At 35.6% G+C, this 18061-nt stretch overlaps 1 protein-coding gene across 1 annotated transcript; it reads left to right on the plus strand.

Annotated features, from left to right (window-relative positions):
* Positions 1-9415: 9415 nt before the first annotated feature.
* Positions 9416-16470, plus strand: LOC133863645 (protein ENHANCED DISEASE RESISTANCE 4-like). Its single transcript, XM_062299681.1, has 5 exons — positions 9416-10495; positions 11101-13414; positions 14565-14625; positions 14727-14950; positions 15988-16470. The coding sequence occupies exons 1-5, from the start codon at positions 10381-10383 to the stop codon at positions 16046-16048; spliced, it is 2775 nt and encodes a 924-aa protein (XP_062155665.1). The 5' UTR covers positions 9416-10380; the 3' UTR covers positions 16049-16470.
* Positions 16471-18061: the final 1591 nt, after the last annotated feature.

The raw sequence follows: 18061 nt of genomic DNA on the forward strand, positions 1-18061 counted from the left end.
GATCGTTTGATTCACAAGGCTTAACCTTATGATTATTAATGTTACTTTTATGTTATGATGGGCTTTGGATCCAATGCTTTTTTTTTTTTGTGACTGGCTCACCATTTACGTATAGGGGTCACAGTTACGACTTTTCTAGTAGCATGAGCCATGCACCCGTGGTTGGACTCGGTCGGGTTGCTAATATATGATGGTATGCGTACATATCCGAGACACCAGTGTTATATTACAGATCCCTCGGGATAGCATTAATTTTATCGAGAATGAGTTAATATCTTGGGTAGACCATACGGAAGATAACTATGACTAAATTATATATGTATAGCATATTTCCCTGCACTAAAATATTAGTGTTGTCGCCAAAATTATGCCCCAACAACTCTTCAAAATAAACTACATTTTATTAGGCATAATAACGGAGGCAATATGCATCAATTTGTGAAAACCCACGTTTATGGTTCTAAAATTATTAATGTCACTTAAGGCTTATTACATAATTAGTTTAGTAATGATTTATTTACTAAGTCATAGACTTTTATGCAGTTATTTCCCTTTTCTCGGTGTTTAGAGTTTAGCGGGTTGCTAGTATTTAAGAACAAAAAATTCGATAGGATGAAGACGCCAAGTGAATGGCTCGTAGTAGCAGGTTTGGTTGTTTTAAATTTGTTGTAGAAATGATATTGAAGAACTCTGAGTTTTTAATTGAAGATACGTTTATGGATGATTAAAATAAGTAATCTAGTATCATGATATTTCGTTTTCCGCATTATTTTACTTTAATAAGCTGCTATGGTAATTCTACTAAACAGTTATCAGTTAATTGATCTAGGGGAACCACTAGCAACTCTTCAAGTTAAGCAAATATAATTACCTAATTTTGGGGGCATTACATGAATAGTCTATATAAAATAGATGAATTATAAAGACATTCATAAATGCTAAGTCTTACATTGATTTCTTTTATTAGGTGAAACTAAGTTTTATAAGTAATTCTGTGAAACTCAAAATTAATTAATAATTTTGGAGTGATAACGCATATGTAACTAGCGCTTTTTTTGTATTGTTTATCATATCAACCTAGTATTTAAGAGGGGGGGATAACAATGAGTGAATTATAAAGGCATAGCAAATTAACGTTAAAAGTGAAAAAATAAATTACAAGTTAAATTTACATATTTTGAAACAATAATTAATTTTTGTTATATTTATTATGTTACATATATTCTTAAATATAAGTTTTTCTTTTTTAAATTCTATGCGAATCAAAATCCTAATTCCGCCACTATATGACTTAAACATCCATAATTATAACGCTAATCTTTCATATTTGAACTGCACCCATATGGAATCTTGTTTATTTCTCTGAAATGCCTAAACCTAGGGACAAGAGGCTTGGCGTGGTGTCAACTTCTACTCGTATTAATTCGCATATATTTGTTATAAACTATCCCAATAGTCGATGAGTCTTCCACTTCAATTCTATAGTATTCCCTACACTCTACTTAAATGTTGAAATTATTATCAGCAAAATTTAACTTTACCTTTTAGTTTTACTTTGCTAACTATGCAAGTGAAAACTAATCCAAAACTAACACGGGTTACATTCATAAAGACAATAATGAGTACATGAACCTTAGATTTGATGTTTCGTGGTCTTAAGCAATCCATTCTAAATTTGATGATTATTTTAAAAGTTATGTTATTTTTGGGATAAATAGAGAATAAGAGTCTTGTATATAACATTACTCATATTATATAAAGAGAAATGCTACGTTGTATTCTCATGTCATTCTTTCATCAATCTCCGCTGATGTAGCACTGGCAATTCACCATTGATTTTTTTATTTTTTCTTTATTTTTAATTAAGATTAATCTAAATGTGAATTGACAATGTTATGTCAGCAGAGAATGATAGAAAAATGACCAAATAATGATGTATAACATATCTCATATATGTATATACACACACATTGTTAGAATATATAAGGGGATTTGATTTCAGAGATTTGTTGTAATTGATTGCAATCTCCTATAATCCGATTTGATTACCATATTTATCTACCCTAATACTCTTATAAATAAGAGTCTTACGTACTGTTAAAACATCAAGTGAATAAGAGTAAAAATGTAGATATAGGTCATACACCAAACTACATACATAAAATTATTTATCTCTATTTCATTATTCCGTTATTTTATTTATTATCCGTTGCATTGTAAGTTCTTTCACACATGATGTTGAAACTGATTTGAAAAATGGTATTGCAGACATTAGACAACATTGGAATCATTGTTATTAATTCAATAGTGATCAATTGTAAACCTAATGATAATTTTAAAAGGTACATCATTTTTTGAGTGACACAATAATGACAAAAGAGTGACTTTTAGCGTTACTCTAAATATTAAGGGGTAATTACCTTTTCCCCCCATGAACTACCAAAAAATGCGCGATGCCCCCATGAACTACCAACTCGACCAAAATAGAGCATTCAACTACCAAAGATAACCATTTTCCCCCCTTCCGTCAGTCACACGCCGTTTTACCCTCATTTTCTTTCTCTTTTCCCCCTATGAACTACCACCATCTTCCTCTTTTCCCCCCATGAACTACCATCATCTTCCAACATGCCCCCATATAAAACGGCATATGACCCGTTGACCGTTTGTTTAACCCCTTTGACTGACGGAAGGGGGGAAAATGGTTGTCTTTGGTAGTTGAATACTCTATTTTGGTCGAGTTGGTAGTTCATGAGGGCATTGCGCACTTTTTGGTAGTTCATGGGGGAAAAAGGTAATTACCCCAAATATTAATAATGGAACATTTCGACAATTCTCTTTCGGAATATATTTGAATACTATGACCATACCTACTCTAATTCCGATCGTGAGATTTGACAGTATTCACTACACGACTTTGAGCACATCACTTTCTAAAAAAATATTTCGTAGACTTAGATCTTTACTGAATTATGTTGCATAAAGAGCCGGCAGTGCCTCAACCACAACTGGTTTTAAAGGCCGGATTTTAATTAGGCTTCTAGCTTTTGCATGGCTAACTATAACATCAAAATACTTACCATAATATATACAATATCAAAAATATTTGTCAGGGTACGATGATTGATCATAGTATTAAAATATGGACGTTAGGTACAAAGAAAACGTCATGCATTTGTGAATTCTGATAAATTAACTTTATTCCGACAAGGCACTGAAGTTGTTTTTGTTTTTCAGTGCATTTAGCATCTCCGTGATTCAAAGACAGCTAATTCAATCAAATTCCAATTGTTTTGGTAATAGTTACATTTAGCCTAACCTCTTTTTCTTAAATATGATAAATATATTTTTGGACCTCTTGAAAATTCAGATTATGTTTTAGGCGGGGTCATTATGAATGTGTACTAGCTAGTATACTAATAGAGGAGATGCTCTCCAACGGTTCACGCCCAGAAGGAAAGTTGCAATTTGAGTAAATATGGTCATATTATTGAGGCAGTTAATGGGGCTGCTACGGTCTTACGAAGAAAGCACTTATTCTTAGTGAGGAACGGGTTTTTTCTTGAGGAATTTCTTTACTGTTTTAATGGTCTTTTTTCATGTAGAACGCTTAATTTTATATAAAAGGAGATCTCTTTTTTTAAAAAAAAAGAAAAGAAAAGAAAAGAAAAGTAGTTTATTGTTGAAAGCCAATATTTAAGCAAGTGGGTCTGTCATATTCACCACCAAACACCGGGACAATTATTTTGATTTCTGCAATATGAGGGCACCTTCATGTTCCAAGGACAACATCATCCCCATCAAGGATTTGTTTATCCTAAATAATTAATTTGTTTAACATATATATGAAATGAAATGGCTTGTAATTACCAAAAACAATCTCTTGGACACAAAAGAAACGTACGTTTCTGTGTCTCTGTGTCTTTCTTTAGGGAACTCCCTTTAAACCAAAATCTGATCATACACAAAAAGAAGTTTCAAACAAATTAACCCAGATGGAAAAAACATCGGAAGGAAAAGAAAACGAAGAAGAAGAAGGAGGAGATCGGGATTTGGCTATATGGGATTGTGGCAGCCCTCTATATGACTCGCATGAATTGGTTTCACTTAGTCATATCATCGATCGGCATCTGATGGCAGTGCCACATGTCGGCGGATCAAAGCGTCTCATCCCCCGATTCCATCGCGCAAACAACGTTGTCACCCCGATGGTATCGAACCCCTCCAGAGGGTCTGCCATGGTGGTCAGCGTGAAGGAATTTGATGCCAGGAAGAAGAGGAAGAAGAGGAAGGTGACAATAGGAGGATGGAAGGAAACGAAAACATGGCTTTCTGCCGTTCGTAAAAGGATTAATGGTTTGTGGAGGAAATAGATTGAAACCGGCCATGCGCACATATCATATATATGAATGGAAAAGGTAATTACTGATACGTCACAGCATATGGAAATCATGATTTAATGTATATTTCATATATCTTTTCTTTTTCTTCGTTTGTATCGAAGTAAATAATGTGTAGCTGTGTTTTCTTTTCAGAGAACACTCTTTTTTAAATAAATTTATTGAACATAAAATGCTTTGTTTTCGTTTTTCTTAATTTGTTTTTCCTCTTTAACCTTCTCCCTGATAATTTAATTTGATCAAATCCATATGAGTGACTCAATTTACATCCTATGTAAAATAATATGCATCCTATGATCATATCCTATATATCATATAGCAGTTCTAACTAACTTTTAGAATATATATATATATAAACAATGACGGATCAAGGGTTGGTTAGGACTGTCACGTTAGCATTATATTGTTGGATAAAAATGTAATTTTTAGCATTACTCCTCTCAACCTAGTCGATCTTAATATTTTTAAAAGTTGTTAATCTTTATGTTTTAAACGTTCACTGTTAATTAATAATTCAATTATTAAATTTCAAATTAAGTTTTTAAGATATAACACAAGGAAATTTGAGCTTAGCTCAGAGGTGATGATGATTATTAGAATATTAATATAAATAATTAAATTTTTCTTTTTTATTAACTAAAAATTTAGAAATAATTGATAATAAAATATTCAGAATTCTAGAACTTTTTAACATAGAACGTATCTCAATGATATGATATCCTTGAATAGTTGAATGTAAAACTCATGGAGTGATGTGTTGACCTATTCAATAATAGTCTCAAAGTAGTTATTAGAAAGGAAAAAATAATATTTATGTTCCGTTTGTTTCGACGTAAAATGATTTTCGTCGTAAAATGGTTTCAGGGAAGTCATTTTTCTGAAAAATATTTTTCGCCGAAAGCATTTTTCGGTGTTTGGCGCGTACAGAAAATCACAAATATTTTTCATATTTTCATTCAATCATATTAACCTATAAAAATTAATTTTTATTCAGAATATATAAATATTAATATAAAATAATATAAAAATCATCGATTACGAGATTCAGTCACTGACCGACAAGATTCTGACAATTTTTACCTGATTCCGGCTAATATAGCCAGAATTCGAGATAAAGGCCGGAATCCGAAAAGTTTTGTCGGAATTTGGGATAGCCGGATTCCGGTAGTTTTGCCGGAAATCCGACACAAACTGCCGGATTTCGGCCATTTGGCCAAAGAGGCCGGATCCCGGCAGGCTGGCCGGATCTAGCCAGATCCGTCAGGCCAGCCGGCAGTTCTTGGCCAGATCCAACCTGCCGGCCGGGATCCGGCCTCTCTTGCCAAGGCTGTCCGGGATCCGGCCTCTCTGGCCAGATCCGGCCAGATTGGTCGCCGGAATCTTGCTGACTGGATTCCGGCAAAGGTGGCCGGATTCCGTCGCCAGATTCCGGCAACATTAACCGGATGTTGTCGGATTCCGATACTGGCAATATTTCGATGGTACTCGGCTGCTTGAACGTAAAAGTCGATTGTGTCATTTAAAATAGATCGACCGTGTCTGGCATCTTCGGAAAACGATTTACGCTTTTAAAAAGAAATGCCGTTTTGCCGTTTAAATGATTTCTGCTTGACCAAAAATGTCGTTTTGCTTATTTACTATTCACACTGGAATGAAAAATTATATTTTGCTTATTCTATGAAGACGAAAAATGGCTCATAATGAAACTAATAAAACCGAGTGGATTTTTGAACTTAAAATGAAAGATATATTAAGTAGAACTAGGTTTTAAAGTAAACCACTCGCTAATGTTATTCAAAATGAATGATTATTTCAAAAGTTTAAACTAATAATTTTTTTTTTTCTAATTCTGAAAAGTAATGAATTTGATCATACAAATGTTCTTTTAAAAATATGAGTGTGTTATAATAATGTCATTATATACCATTTGTGCTGTGTTTTATTAACTAGATCTCAATTACTTTAAAAAAGAAAAAAAAAATCAATTATATAAAAAAGAATTAATTTTATGCATAAAAAAAAAATGCCAACATGTAGAAGGTGTTACATTGGGAAAATTATATAATGAATTATAAAGGATATTCATAATTTAAAAATCCAATTAAAACTTTGACCAACCAAATCAAGATCCAATGATTGATGTCACGAGTATCTCGCATTTCTCGCCCGACCCATTCTAGCGTCAAGGTCTATGAAGACTATGATTCCTTACAGCTGTGGCCCAAGGAAATGGTGCGAAACTTCAAGTTCGGGGAAGTGACGTGGAGATCCGACCCACTTAATCCCTGTATTTGGGTGAGCCCAATCGAACAAACTTCGCCCGGCCCAAACTTAAACACATCTTGATCTTGGAGACTTTAGACTTGCAGGTTCCAATTAGCCCATTCCTGTGAGCTAGGCTGAGTTAGTTTGGTTCAAACCCAACTACGTATGTAATGAGATTTTAGCAGCCAATTTTTCCTTTTTTCTTTCAATTCTAATTTTTTTTTTAATAAAATTTTACACAATAAAAAATAAAAAATACATAAGCCAATGCAAATGGGCTTAATTGGGAGTAATTACTATTAGGAAGGCAGATCCATATATTGCTTATTAAAAATAATGTATTTATTATAAAATAAAAATAAGTTTTACCACTTTTTCTCTCCTCTTTATCTTTCTCTTTCATTTCTTTACCATAGATTGAGATCTCCTGTATGGTGGGTATGCAATTCTTTCAAATTTGGCTGTTCTTTGTTAATGGACGGTTGGGTTTTATACATATTAAAAAAGTTTGTCACGTTATTTAAAAAAATAAATGTCTTTAGGGATGGTTATATACCACCACTAAGTAGTGATCAAACCACCCTCGGAATGGTTTATAGAGGTGGTTGTATGGGCTAAAAAAAGTTTTTGGAAATAGTTGGCCACATTTAAAACAACTGATGAAAGTCGTCAGACCACTCCCAAGCGTGTTAAAGGTGGTCAGCCACCTCCAAAGCAACCAATAGGTGGTTAGACAATCTCTAAAATAATTTTAAAGCTAATCGGTTATCACTAGAAGCTGTAACCACATTTTAATGTTTTTCTATTTTTTTTAAAGAATGAATGACATGACAAACTTTTTTAATAAAGTATTTAAATCTCGACCGTTCATTAGTCAAGATTGTAGAGAATTGTAGGGATCTCAATTCTCCTTACCATTATCTCCCTCTCTTCCCTTAGGCCTCTCTCTCCTCTCTCCCTAATTCTATGGTATATGGAGATGGAGTTCCAACCTCCATAACATTCAACTTGATTTTGACCCTAAACATGAAAGATACATCACGTTTGAATATACTAACTGGTTGACTACAGGATATTTGAAACGGATATGAGAAGCTGATTCTATGAACCGGCAATACTTGGATCCATTAAGAATAAACATCATCCAACTTGGTTTTGACCTTAATCATGTTATTTTTATATCTTTTAATTTGTTCATATTTTTCGTGCACTTTCATATGTATCATTAATTTTTTTTTTTTTTTATCTAAATTCATAAATTAGAAATATAGATGAGAGGCATATATACGCATCTCCTGTACAAACAGATATGAAAAATCCTACTATACAGACATAATATAGATGGGTCTTCAAATTGAATAAAAAGAACGAAGCAGTCTCAATCAAATTGCTTGTGGAGTAGTTAAAAAATGGGTCTTCTAGATTTCTTTCTAATTTTAAATTGCATTAGAAAAAAACATTTTGACCAACAGAAGTGCAAACCAATCAATAAAGTTGAATAAAGTTGTCTTCGTAATCCATCATATATGGCCCTTTTTATTTTGGCCCAATTCAACGCGTACTCAATGGAAACTAGTTCCATTACCATCATCTTAATCTTAATAAGGCTCTTTATAACCGTAACATAAAGATGTTGACTTCAAGCGCAGAGTATATTTTTTAAGGGTTAAATATTTTTATGGTTCTTTAGTTTTGAAAATTTTAATTTTTAGTTTTTGAGTTTCAATTTGCATCACAGTTGGTACCTCAATTTTAAGAAAAGACCGAATTAGTATCTCAGTTAAATTTTTTGTCCAAAAACTAACGGCTCACCACGTGTCAACCTTTGTAGCACTATATATAATAATAATAATAAAAAAATAAAAAAAAAAGCAAGGGGGTGGTTGGTCTGGGTTGGTCGAACCACCCCCAAGGGCAAAACTGATCTTGCCATATATATATATATATATATATTTCTTTCTAGGGGGTGGCCAAACCACCCCCATAGTGGCCAAGAGCCACATTTTTTTATTTTATTTTTTATTTTTTAATTAATTTTAAAGATTTTTAATTTTTAATTTTTAAATTTTTATATACTGTCAGAGGTTGACACGTGACGGACCGTTAACTTTTGGACGGAAAATTTAACTAAGGTATCTATTTGGTCTTTTTCCAAAATTGAGGTACGATCTATGATGCAATTTAAAACTTAAGGACTAAAAAATAAAGTTGTGAAAATTGAAGAACTAAAAATATGTTTAACCTTATTTTTTAATTGTAATTGTGTTCAAGATTGTATTTAATGAACCATTCCTCTTCTATTTTAGTTAGGTATGGCTAAAGTAGTACTTGCCAGTTGGAATCATACAAGAGGGGTATAGACGGTGAGAATTATAGGAGCTCTCTTAAGTCCGACCGAATCATAATCTGATACAATGCCATCAGAGGATCCAAAGGAATCCAAGGTGTTAATACAAATAGGGTTGTGAATTTTCATTTTGAAAGTCGAACTCCCACGCTAATATATGCCAAATTACTTGAAAAAATTTCTTAAGGTCACTAAACACACGACTCATTGTTAAATTGACTTGAGTGATGAAAATTGCAGATATGCTTATGTTAATATTTGAGGAGCCTCTGCAGATCAATATTCTTGAAGTCAAACGATTATTTTACTCAAATGATCAGTGCATCCCAAGTTCCCAACCTTTCCCATATATTTTAAGAGCATAATGGAGATGGGATCTTTCTCTCAACAGAAATTGGTAAGTGTGTTTATTGTAGTTGATGCAGTTCAACCAGAAACAAAACATGGCAGCGGAAGAGAAAGAGAGAGATTTATAAGGAGTAGGGTCCAGGAGGGACGGCACCCGAGAGATTGGTGGTGGGGCAGCGACTCATGGAGGGGTAGTCAGAAACCCAGACTCGTCAGCCGAAGATTTTACGCGGCTGCGTCTTTCCCTTTTCACATCTTTTCATAACGGCCAAAACCATGCTTTTTCGCAGTAGTCACAAACAAGCAACACCAAGGAAAATGAAAGGAAGAAGAAAAAGTGAGAGAGTCGGTCAGAGAGAGAGAGAGAAAGAGAGAGCGAATAAAGTTAAAGAGAAACAAGAGAAACTGGCCATTCACTTTTCCGCTTTTCCGCTCTTCACACTAAGAGTAAAGCTGGAGGGCAACGACAAGGTTTTTTTCTTTTCTTTTTTTTTTTTTTGGAAAAAAAAAAAAAACTTGTTTCCATGGCAATATCATTGGCCAAAAACATTGGAAAACGATCCGTGAAGTTGTGACCTCTCTCTGTCTGTCTGTCTGTCTGTCTCTCTCTCTCTCCACGAAGCGCTCTCACTTTGATCGAACAACCTCCTCGAATGTAGTTTCAGAACATTTCACGAATTCTAGGCGTTAACCCCCGTACTTTTCCAGAAAAATTGTCTCCACGAAAATCCTCGCTATTCGTTTCCCCTCTGTTTGGATCCTGAGAAAAATGGGAGGTTAACCATTCAAAGAATCAAACAAGTGGTACGGAAATTAGATTAGATGTGATTCTCAGCTAGTAAAACATTTAGCTGAGCTCACATTCTGTTGTCTTTTTCTTTCGTTTTCTCAGCGGTCAATCGTTGACTATAAACAGTGGTTCCATCTATTATATTTTAAGATTTTTCTAGTTGTTCACACTTCACTTGTTCTTGTTTGGTACGTCGTCGTATTCTGTTTCGCTTTCTTTGGTTGTCTACTATGGCGGACTCCGCTAAGATACGGTTGGTTCTGTGCCCAAAGTGTGAAAATCTTCTACCGGAGCTCGCTGATTACCCTGTTTATCAGTGCGGTGGTTGCGGTACGGTTCTTGGAGGTATTTTTATTCCCTTTCAATGGTAATATAAAGCTGTTTGTTTAATTTTAGAGACAGAGAGAATTAGAATGATGTTTCGAATTTTATATGATTATTTTCCATAAAATTTTTGGAACTCTTCAAGAGTAGTCGAAATATTTTTCTTAGGTTTCACAACCAAAATGTTACTTTCTTTTATATTACCTACCCTTTCTCAGTAATCAAAAGCTGCATCACTGTTTCTTTTTCTAGTAATGCTATTGATAATTTAAGAGTCACTTTTCGTTCTTGTAATTCACTGAGAAAATATCTTTCTAATTGGTGAGAAAAACATTAGAAAAGAGATCAAAATCTGAACCTTTAATTTCCATTGTATAGAACCCAAGAGCAGGAAAATCAAGCAACACACCCATTGGTGTAGGGATTGAGTTTTTTTTTTTTTTAAAAAAAAAAAAAAAATTGGATGCCAAAAGAAATCTAAGCATGAGGTTTAACATTGCAACTAGTGACCATTTCCGTCGTTTTCTCTTTAACAAAATAGAGCATCACTCGATTTTGTTACCCCTCTAGAAAGTAAATTTCTAACCAAAATTTGAGTATAGTATTCTTGTTAATTTAATTTGCAGCAAAAAAAGAGAATCTCGAAGGAGATGGCTTGTCCGAGAAGTCAGATGAAGAAAGGTTAGGCGGACTACCTGCTAAATCAGAGAATTCCTCGGATAGAGGAATGGTTGATTTGAGTGAGGCTTCTGATACTGATGTTAAGCCAGATGGTGGCTCTTTGAGATGTGGTCAAAGGGATTCAAAGAAGGATGATGTTGCATATGCTGAGCAATATGGGAATGAATCTAAGGTTGCAACTGATAATTGGGTAGCTGAGACTGGTCTTGATATGAACACAAAAAGAGATGAATTGGGTGAAGCAATGGGAAGGGAACAAGGAGAACTGAATACTGAAATTGGATCTATGGGAGGATTCCAAAGATCGGGACGAATGTCTGATTGGAAAATGGGAGACAGACGTGAGATGGAGGGGTTTCGAAGAAACCCGAGAAGTGATGTCGAAGGTGTGAGGCTTTCGACTTCAAACTATCTTGATGAGGAGGGCCCATCAAATTACAAGTTGGATTCTTCTTATAGTTTTGGGGAGTCATCTAGGAACCCTGTTGACCCAGAAGGTGCTAATAGGGTTAAGTATCTTGAACAAGATCGAGCTGAGCTTTTGAGGAAGCTGGATGAGCTAAAGGATCAACTTAGTCAGTCTTGTGATGTGGCTGATAAATCAAAAGAGAGGGTTCCTCTTGATGGCAGGATGGCTCCTCCAGATTCGTATGGTGGCCCTGACAATTGGTTTCAAAATGGTTCTTCGGTGTCAAATAGGGCTCCAATGCAGTTCTCTGGATCTGATAAACATGTTGCAGGCCACCCTTGTTCCAATCATTGGCCTGATCTATTTCCTTATCCCAACAGGCATGAAATGGCCATGCATAGCTTCTTTCCTCCAGTGCATAATCCAAATCATAATCCTGGATATGGAGATCCTTTTGGACCTGAAATGCTTAGGAGAGCTCCACACCAGTTACCTGGGCAATATCCACCACAGCCATTGCATCCATACTTTTCTGGACAATATATTGACACTAATCCCAACTCATTTGAGGCATACCCACCTAACTCAATATTTCACCAGCCTTCTTGCTCTTGTCTCCATTGTTATGACAAACTTCAGCGAGTTTCAGCACCAGTTCCACCCCCTTTCTGCAATAGAAGGTTTCCTGATGTCCCAAACAATCCTGTTATGTACCATCATAAGAAACCTGGGGCATTTGGTCCACTTGGTCATAATTCTAGGCCTATCATTCCTCCTCCATCAAGCATTAGTGATCCACAACGCCATGCAAGATGGCCGAGTGACCTTAATTCTGATATGGGTGGTTTTGTTCGCTGTCATCCTCGTAGGGTGGTGTTAGCCAGTGGTGCCCACTATTGCCGTCCCATAGCTCATGGTGCCCCCTTTGTAACATGTTATAATTGCTTTGAGCTACTGCAACTGCCCAAGAAAGTACTGCTTACCATGAAGAATCAACAAAAAATACGGTGTGGGGCATGCTCTGCAGTAATCAACTTTGCTGTCATCAACAAGAAACTAGTTCTTTCAGTTCATGCACAAACAAAGGATATTCCCATAGATGTTGATGGTAGCTCTAATGAGGTGGTGAAAGACAGTTCTTCGCATTTCCACGGCCACATGAACCTGAATAGTGCTAATTTCTCTTCTGATGATTATGATGTTTCTGGTTACGATTTTCATTCAATAGATAGAGAACCTGTTTCATTGTCTACGGGCCCGGGTTTGAACTCAAACAACGCTCAGAAGATTGGAAGCTTTCTTTCTTCATCCCCCAGCACCTCTGAGGATGAAAATGGTCCAGAAGTCATAACTGCTTCAAAAGAAGTCAACACCTCCAGTCAGCAACCAACCAAAGCTGTTCTGTCTACACCACCTCCTGGTTCACCTCTTCAAGAACATTTTGATTATACTTCTAATAATCATGCAGTGGACCGTTTTGGAAAGGGAAACCGAAGTAGTCGTTCAGATCAAGAGAAGGTGAAACCTAACAAGGCTGCCTCACGCCAAAATTCTTTGAAAGAGGCATCACTTGCTACTGAGATGGAGGTATCATTCAATGACTACTCCAATACCGTGGTTTCTCAAGATTCTGGGGATGCAAGCAGAGAAGACGATCAACCAAGAAACAACAAAGGGGGTGAATCATTTTTTGCGAACATTATCAAGAAAAGCTTTAGGGATTTTTCTAGATCTAATCAAACAGATGAACGTAGCAGAAGTAATGTATCAGTAAATGGGCATCTCATACCAGAACGTGTGGTTAAGAAGGCTGAAAAGCTGGCCGGACCAATTCAACCTGGAAAATATTGGTAAGAATACATTCACAAGTCTATTTTGCATCAATCCTCCAGGCACGCATGCTTCAAATTAACATTACAATTTGCTAGTAGTGCTATATCAAAGTTGCGTGATCAGACATGCATGCTTGAATTCACAAACCTATGCAGAAGGAAATAGTAACAGAGATGCATAATTATTTACGGTAAAGACCAATAATGGTTTTGCTGAAAATGAGTTCAATAGCTTTATATTGGCAGAATTTTGAAATTTGTTGTTGTAAAGAATTTGTTTTTAACATCAAACCATATTGGACCCACTCAGAATATTTCGTGCATTGGATTCTGCTAACTGGTTTCTCATTTGGATGTATGCTCGTTTGTAGGGGTGAAAACATGGGCGGATAATAACTACCCGCATCCGCTATCTGCACTTACCCGCTATCCACAAATGTGGATGCGGTGAGCAAAAACCACTATACACATATGCGGATGCGAATAGAGGTTTTAGGGTATGCGGATGCGGTGCATTCCCTTTATATATAATAGATATTTTAATTAAATTCACTAAAACAATGTTTTGAATTTGGTAAGTTTAGGACTTTTAGGTTATGTTAGGTTTTTTTTCATTTTTATCTTAAAGTCATACTTGACTACATTTACTTTTTTTCTTTTCTTTAGTAATCCAAATTTCGATTACTCTATGAGACAATGACTATTTATGACTGATAATCGTGAATTGTGTAACAAGTGAAATCTTAATTTATTTAAGCTTGTATTTACTAATAACCGCATTATTTAATCTTGCATATAGATTTAGATAGTAATTCAAAACGACCATTACCTCATATGCGGATAGCGGATAATAACTGTAATAACTGCGCAGATGCGGATAGTAATTGCATGAGACTGATACCTAAAAGTGATAACCGCATTATGCAGATGCATAAATTGCTAATAACCGTATTTGTATTTTCACCCCTTACTCGTTTGATATAAATCCATCTGGCTTATAGACGTTCTTTTTAGTTCTCTTAGGTGGAAATCAGGATATTCTGCATTAAAAACTTATGTTCTAAACTAATTTTCTCCTTTGCAACTGTGCTTCTGATATAATTGTGTGCTCGGCTCTCATCCTTTGATTGTATTAATGGATTTGGTTTTCTTCAATTTGTTTAACCAGGTATGACTTCCGAGCTGGATTCTGGGGCTTAATTGGTGGGCCTTGTCTGGGCATAATACCTGTAAGATCAACTAATTCTGACAAAACCATTATTGCATCACTCATGTTATTCTATTTTCTTCCTTGTTGTGTTGCTCATGATGACTGGCATTTCTCTTGCAGCCATTCATTGAAGAGTTCAATTATCCCATGCCAGAGAATTGTGCTGGAGGAAATACTGGTATTTTTGTAAATGGGAGAGAGCTTCATCAAAAAGATATAGATTTGCTTGCTAATAGAGGTCTTCCCGCTGCTAGAGATAGATCTTACATCATTGAGATTTCTGGGAGAGTCCTGGACGAGGACAGTGGTGAGGAGCTAGATAGCCTTGGCAAACTTGCCCCAACGTAAGTGCCATTTTTTTTTGTTTTTATGTTTTTGTTTCGTTTTCTTATATCTTCCTCAATTCTATTTTCCTGTTAATTACTTGCTATAATTTCTAAGTGAGATATTCATCATCCAAGCATTTTTCTTATCGCTAGATCCAATTTCCTGGTCCTTTTGGGAAGGAAAAAGAATTTGAAGTTCTTCCTAAATCAATAACTTAGCATATTCATCTGCTGTTGCATGTCAGTTCTTATTCCATAGATCATGTTTAGTACTGGAGAGTCCATGTTACATTCATTTGTTTCATATACTAGACAATAGCTAGAGAGTGTCCTAGGTTGGAGAGAGAGGCAAGTAACAAAATAATGGGCAAATCATTATTGGTTAATCAGGGATAAGCATTACATGATGACCTCAAGTGCTCTGGAGATGGCTTGTGTAATATGATGGGGAGTTGGTGGACTAGGTCAGTAAAGATGGGTTGTGCATTGAAATGGGTACTAGAGACAAATTTATCACTGTTCTATAATCTCCTATATTCTTGTAAGTATTTTGCCTTGTTTGAAAAAAAAATTAACCAAAGCTGAAATTTTTGGACATACATATTCTAGAAGATACTTTCAACATGCATGCCAATGAATCAGTGTTGTATATGCATTTACCACATATGCTGCATCATCTGCTACATTCAATTGATAATCTACTGCACTACTCCGCAATCAGGTAGCACCCACATGTCTAGAAAACCAATTCCACTTCCCCTTTTTGATGTTCCTCAGCCATGTCCTGGGATGAAGTGTGGGAGTATATATTTATTCACACAAAACACTGTTATATGTTTCTATTATATGGGGAAAAAAAAAAAAACCTTTTCTGTTTCTTCTGTCTTTGAAATGAGTCTTTTCTCAGAATGACCTCTTCTCTCAATTTCTATGTCTTGATAAATCCACTTGATTGTGTTTCCTGTTATTATGATGTTTTCATTCATCTAATATCTGGCTCAGCTAGTATAAATGGACAACATCTCAAAGCTCATCTGACTTGACATTTTGAACAGAGTTGAGAAGGCAAAGCATGGATTTGGTATGAAAGCTCCAAGAGGAACTCATAATCAATAGAAATCACAAAGTTCTTTCGTCTGTTCTGACATGTTGGAAATATTAAGACATCCTGTCCGAGAGCTGGAAAAACCGTCTTAACAAATTCATTTAGAGGATCTACGCAAAGTTCTCTCACCATGACATAATATCAGATGTTGGATGGTGGGTATGCCTCTTGACTTCCGAAAGCTATATATCTATTACTAAACATGGGATGGTTGTCACGCCTGATTCATCTGAAGGGATTGTCTTGTTGCACACCCAAAGTAAATGTGTGCTAATGTTTTGTTTTTTTTTTTTTTTATATGTAAATCAAGTAATTTTTTTGCTTGACCTGATTCCAGTTCTTACTGTACATGGAATGATGTTCTTCGTAGTTATTGAGGTTGAAATTGATTTTGAACTAATATAATAGATGGTTCATGCCTTCATGGCAGTCATCCTATTTCCTAGTTATTTAAAAGCTTAGTTCTAGCAGCTTTTATTTTTAATCTTCGATCTTTCTGCTTGCTCATTTACTGGGTGGGGAAAGCGCTTGAATTTGATTTTTTTTTGGTTTATTGGCGTCAAAGTTGAGAAACTATGTCTGAGCCAGAAGAATTTCATTTGCATCAAGACCCAATTGAGACAATGCTTCCAGTTTAATTTCACCCCCTACTTTTAGACCTTCTCGCTTATTTCCTGGCCTTTGACTAGTTTATTGTTATTTTCCACTTTCTGTATGTGTCCTTTTCTAAAGGGGCTAGAATATCAATGGTCTTAAAGCTTCACTAGGAAGTTCATTTTAGGTGGCCCAGGAACCCTAACTTTCAGACAGAAGTGCTTGAGCCTCCCTAGTCCCACATGTTAGGTTACATTTTTTTTCTTTTTCTTTTTTAGTAATGCTATACACACTTCAATTTCTTCACGGATAAGAATTCTCTCAAATTATTTGTAAATTCGGACAAGTGATTGCGATGGGTCACTTATGAGACTCGTCTGACCAGATAAAAATTGAGCTGTCCAACCACTTATTTGGTCAGGTGGGTCCTATAAATAATCTTTCACAATTAATGTCTCGAATTCTCTCAAATTAGAATGTTGTCTTTATGTGCTTTGCACAAGATTGGAAGGTGAAGATGGTCCCTTCCTTATATGAGCCTATAAGGGGTTGTATTATCATTGGATTCGGCATGGAGCAGTTGACAGGTTAGTGTGGAGTCTCTCTAAGAGGGGGCATTTTGAAGTGAGGTCTTTCTATAAAGCTTTAGGTAGTCAAGTGGTTGTCTCTTTTTCTTTGAAGAGTATTTGGCGTGTTAAGACCCCGTCTTGGATGTCGTTTTTTGTGTGGTCAGTGGCATTAGGAAAGAGGCAATCTACGTAGGCTTCATATAGTGGTGGTTGAGTGGTGCTATATGTGTAAGAAGAGTGCGAAATCTATTGAACACCTCTTACTTCACTGTGATGAGTAGTTGGGGCAATTCACTGGGTTGTGGTCAAGTTCAGCGAATTTGGAAGCATGTTAACATTATTTATCAAAAAAAAATTCTCTTAAATTCGGATAAATAATTTGATAGGATTCTAAACCGTTCTTTACACCCATTTTAACACTCTCTTAAATAATTTTTAAAATTATCATTGAATTAAAATTTAATAAAAATCCCTTAAAAGAAAAAAGAAAAAAACGGTTCTGAACAAAATAAGAATGTAGCTAATTAATAATTTCTCAAACTCTGACAAGTCAGAAGTATTAAGGGCCGACTTTCTAAGGAGATTGAACCGACCAATGATTAGCGTGTCTGGTACAAAAGCTCAAAGACATGCGCTTCGGATGGAGGGCCCTAAAGTTTTATGGACAAGGGTAGGTCCACAATCAATTCAGGGCCCATACTTTCCGAGCCTAGTGCCCTCCGGACTGGCACAAGGCCCACTATAAAGTGAGAAACAGAGCATGGGTTCGGTTCCTTGCTTCTTCTTCCAGAAAAAGATAGTCGGTTGCCTTTGAGATTGAGGCCACAGGCCACCAGACATTTCTCACTGAATAATAGATCC

Source organism: Alnus glutinosa, chromosome 3 (genome assembly GCF_958979055.1).
Source record: "Alnus glutinosa chromosome 3, dhAlnGlut1.1, whole genome shotgun sequence".
In the NCBI taxonomy this organism is placed as follows: Eukaryota; Viridiplantae; Streptophyta; class Magnoliopsida; order Fagales; family Betulaceae; genus Alnus; species Alnus glutinosa.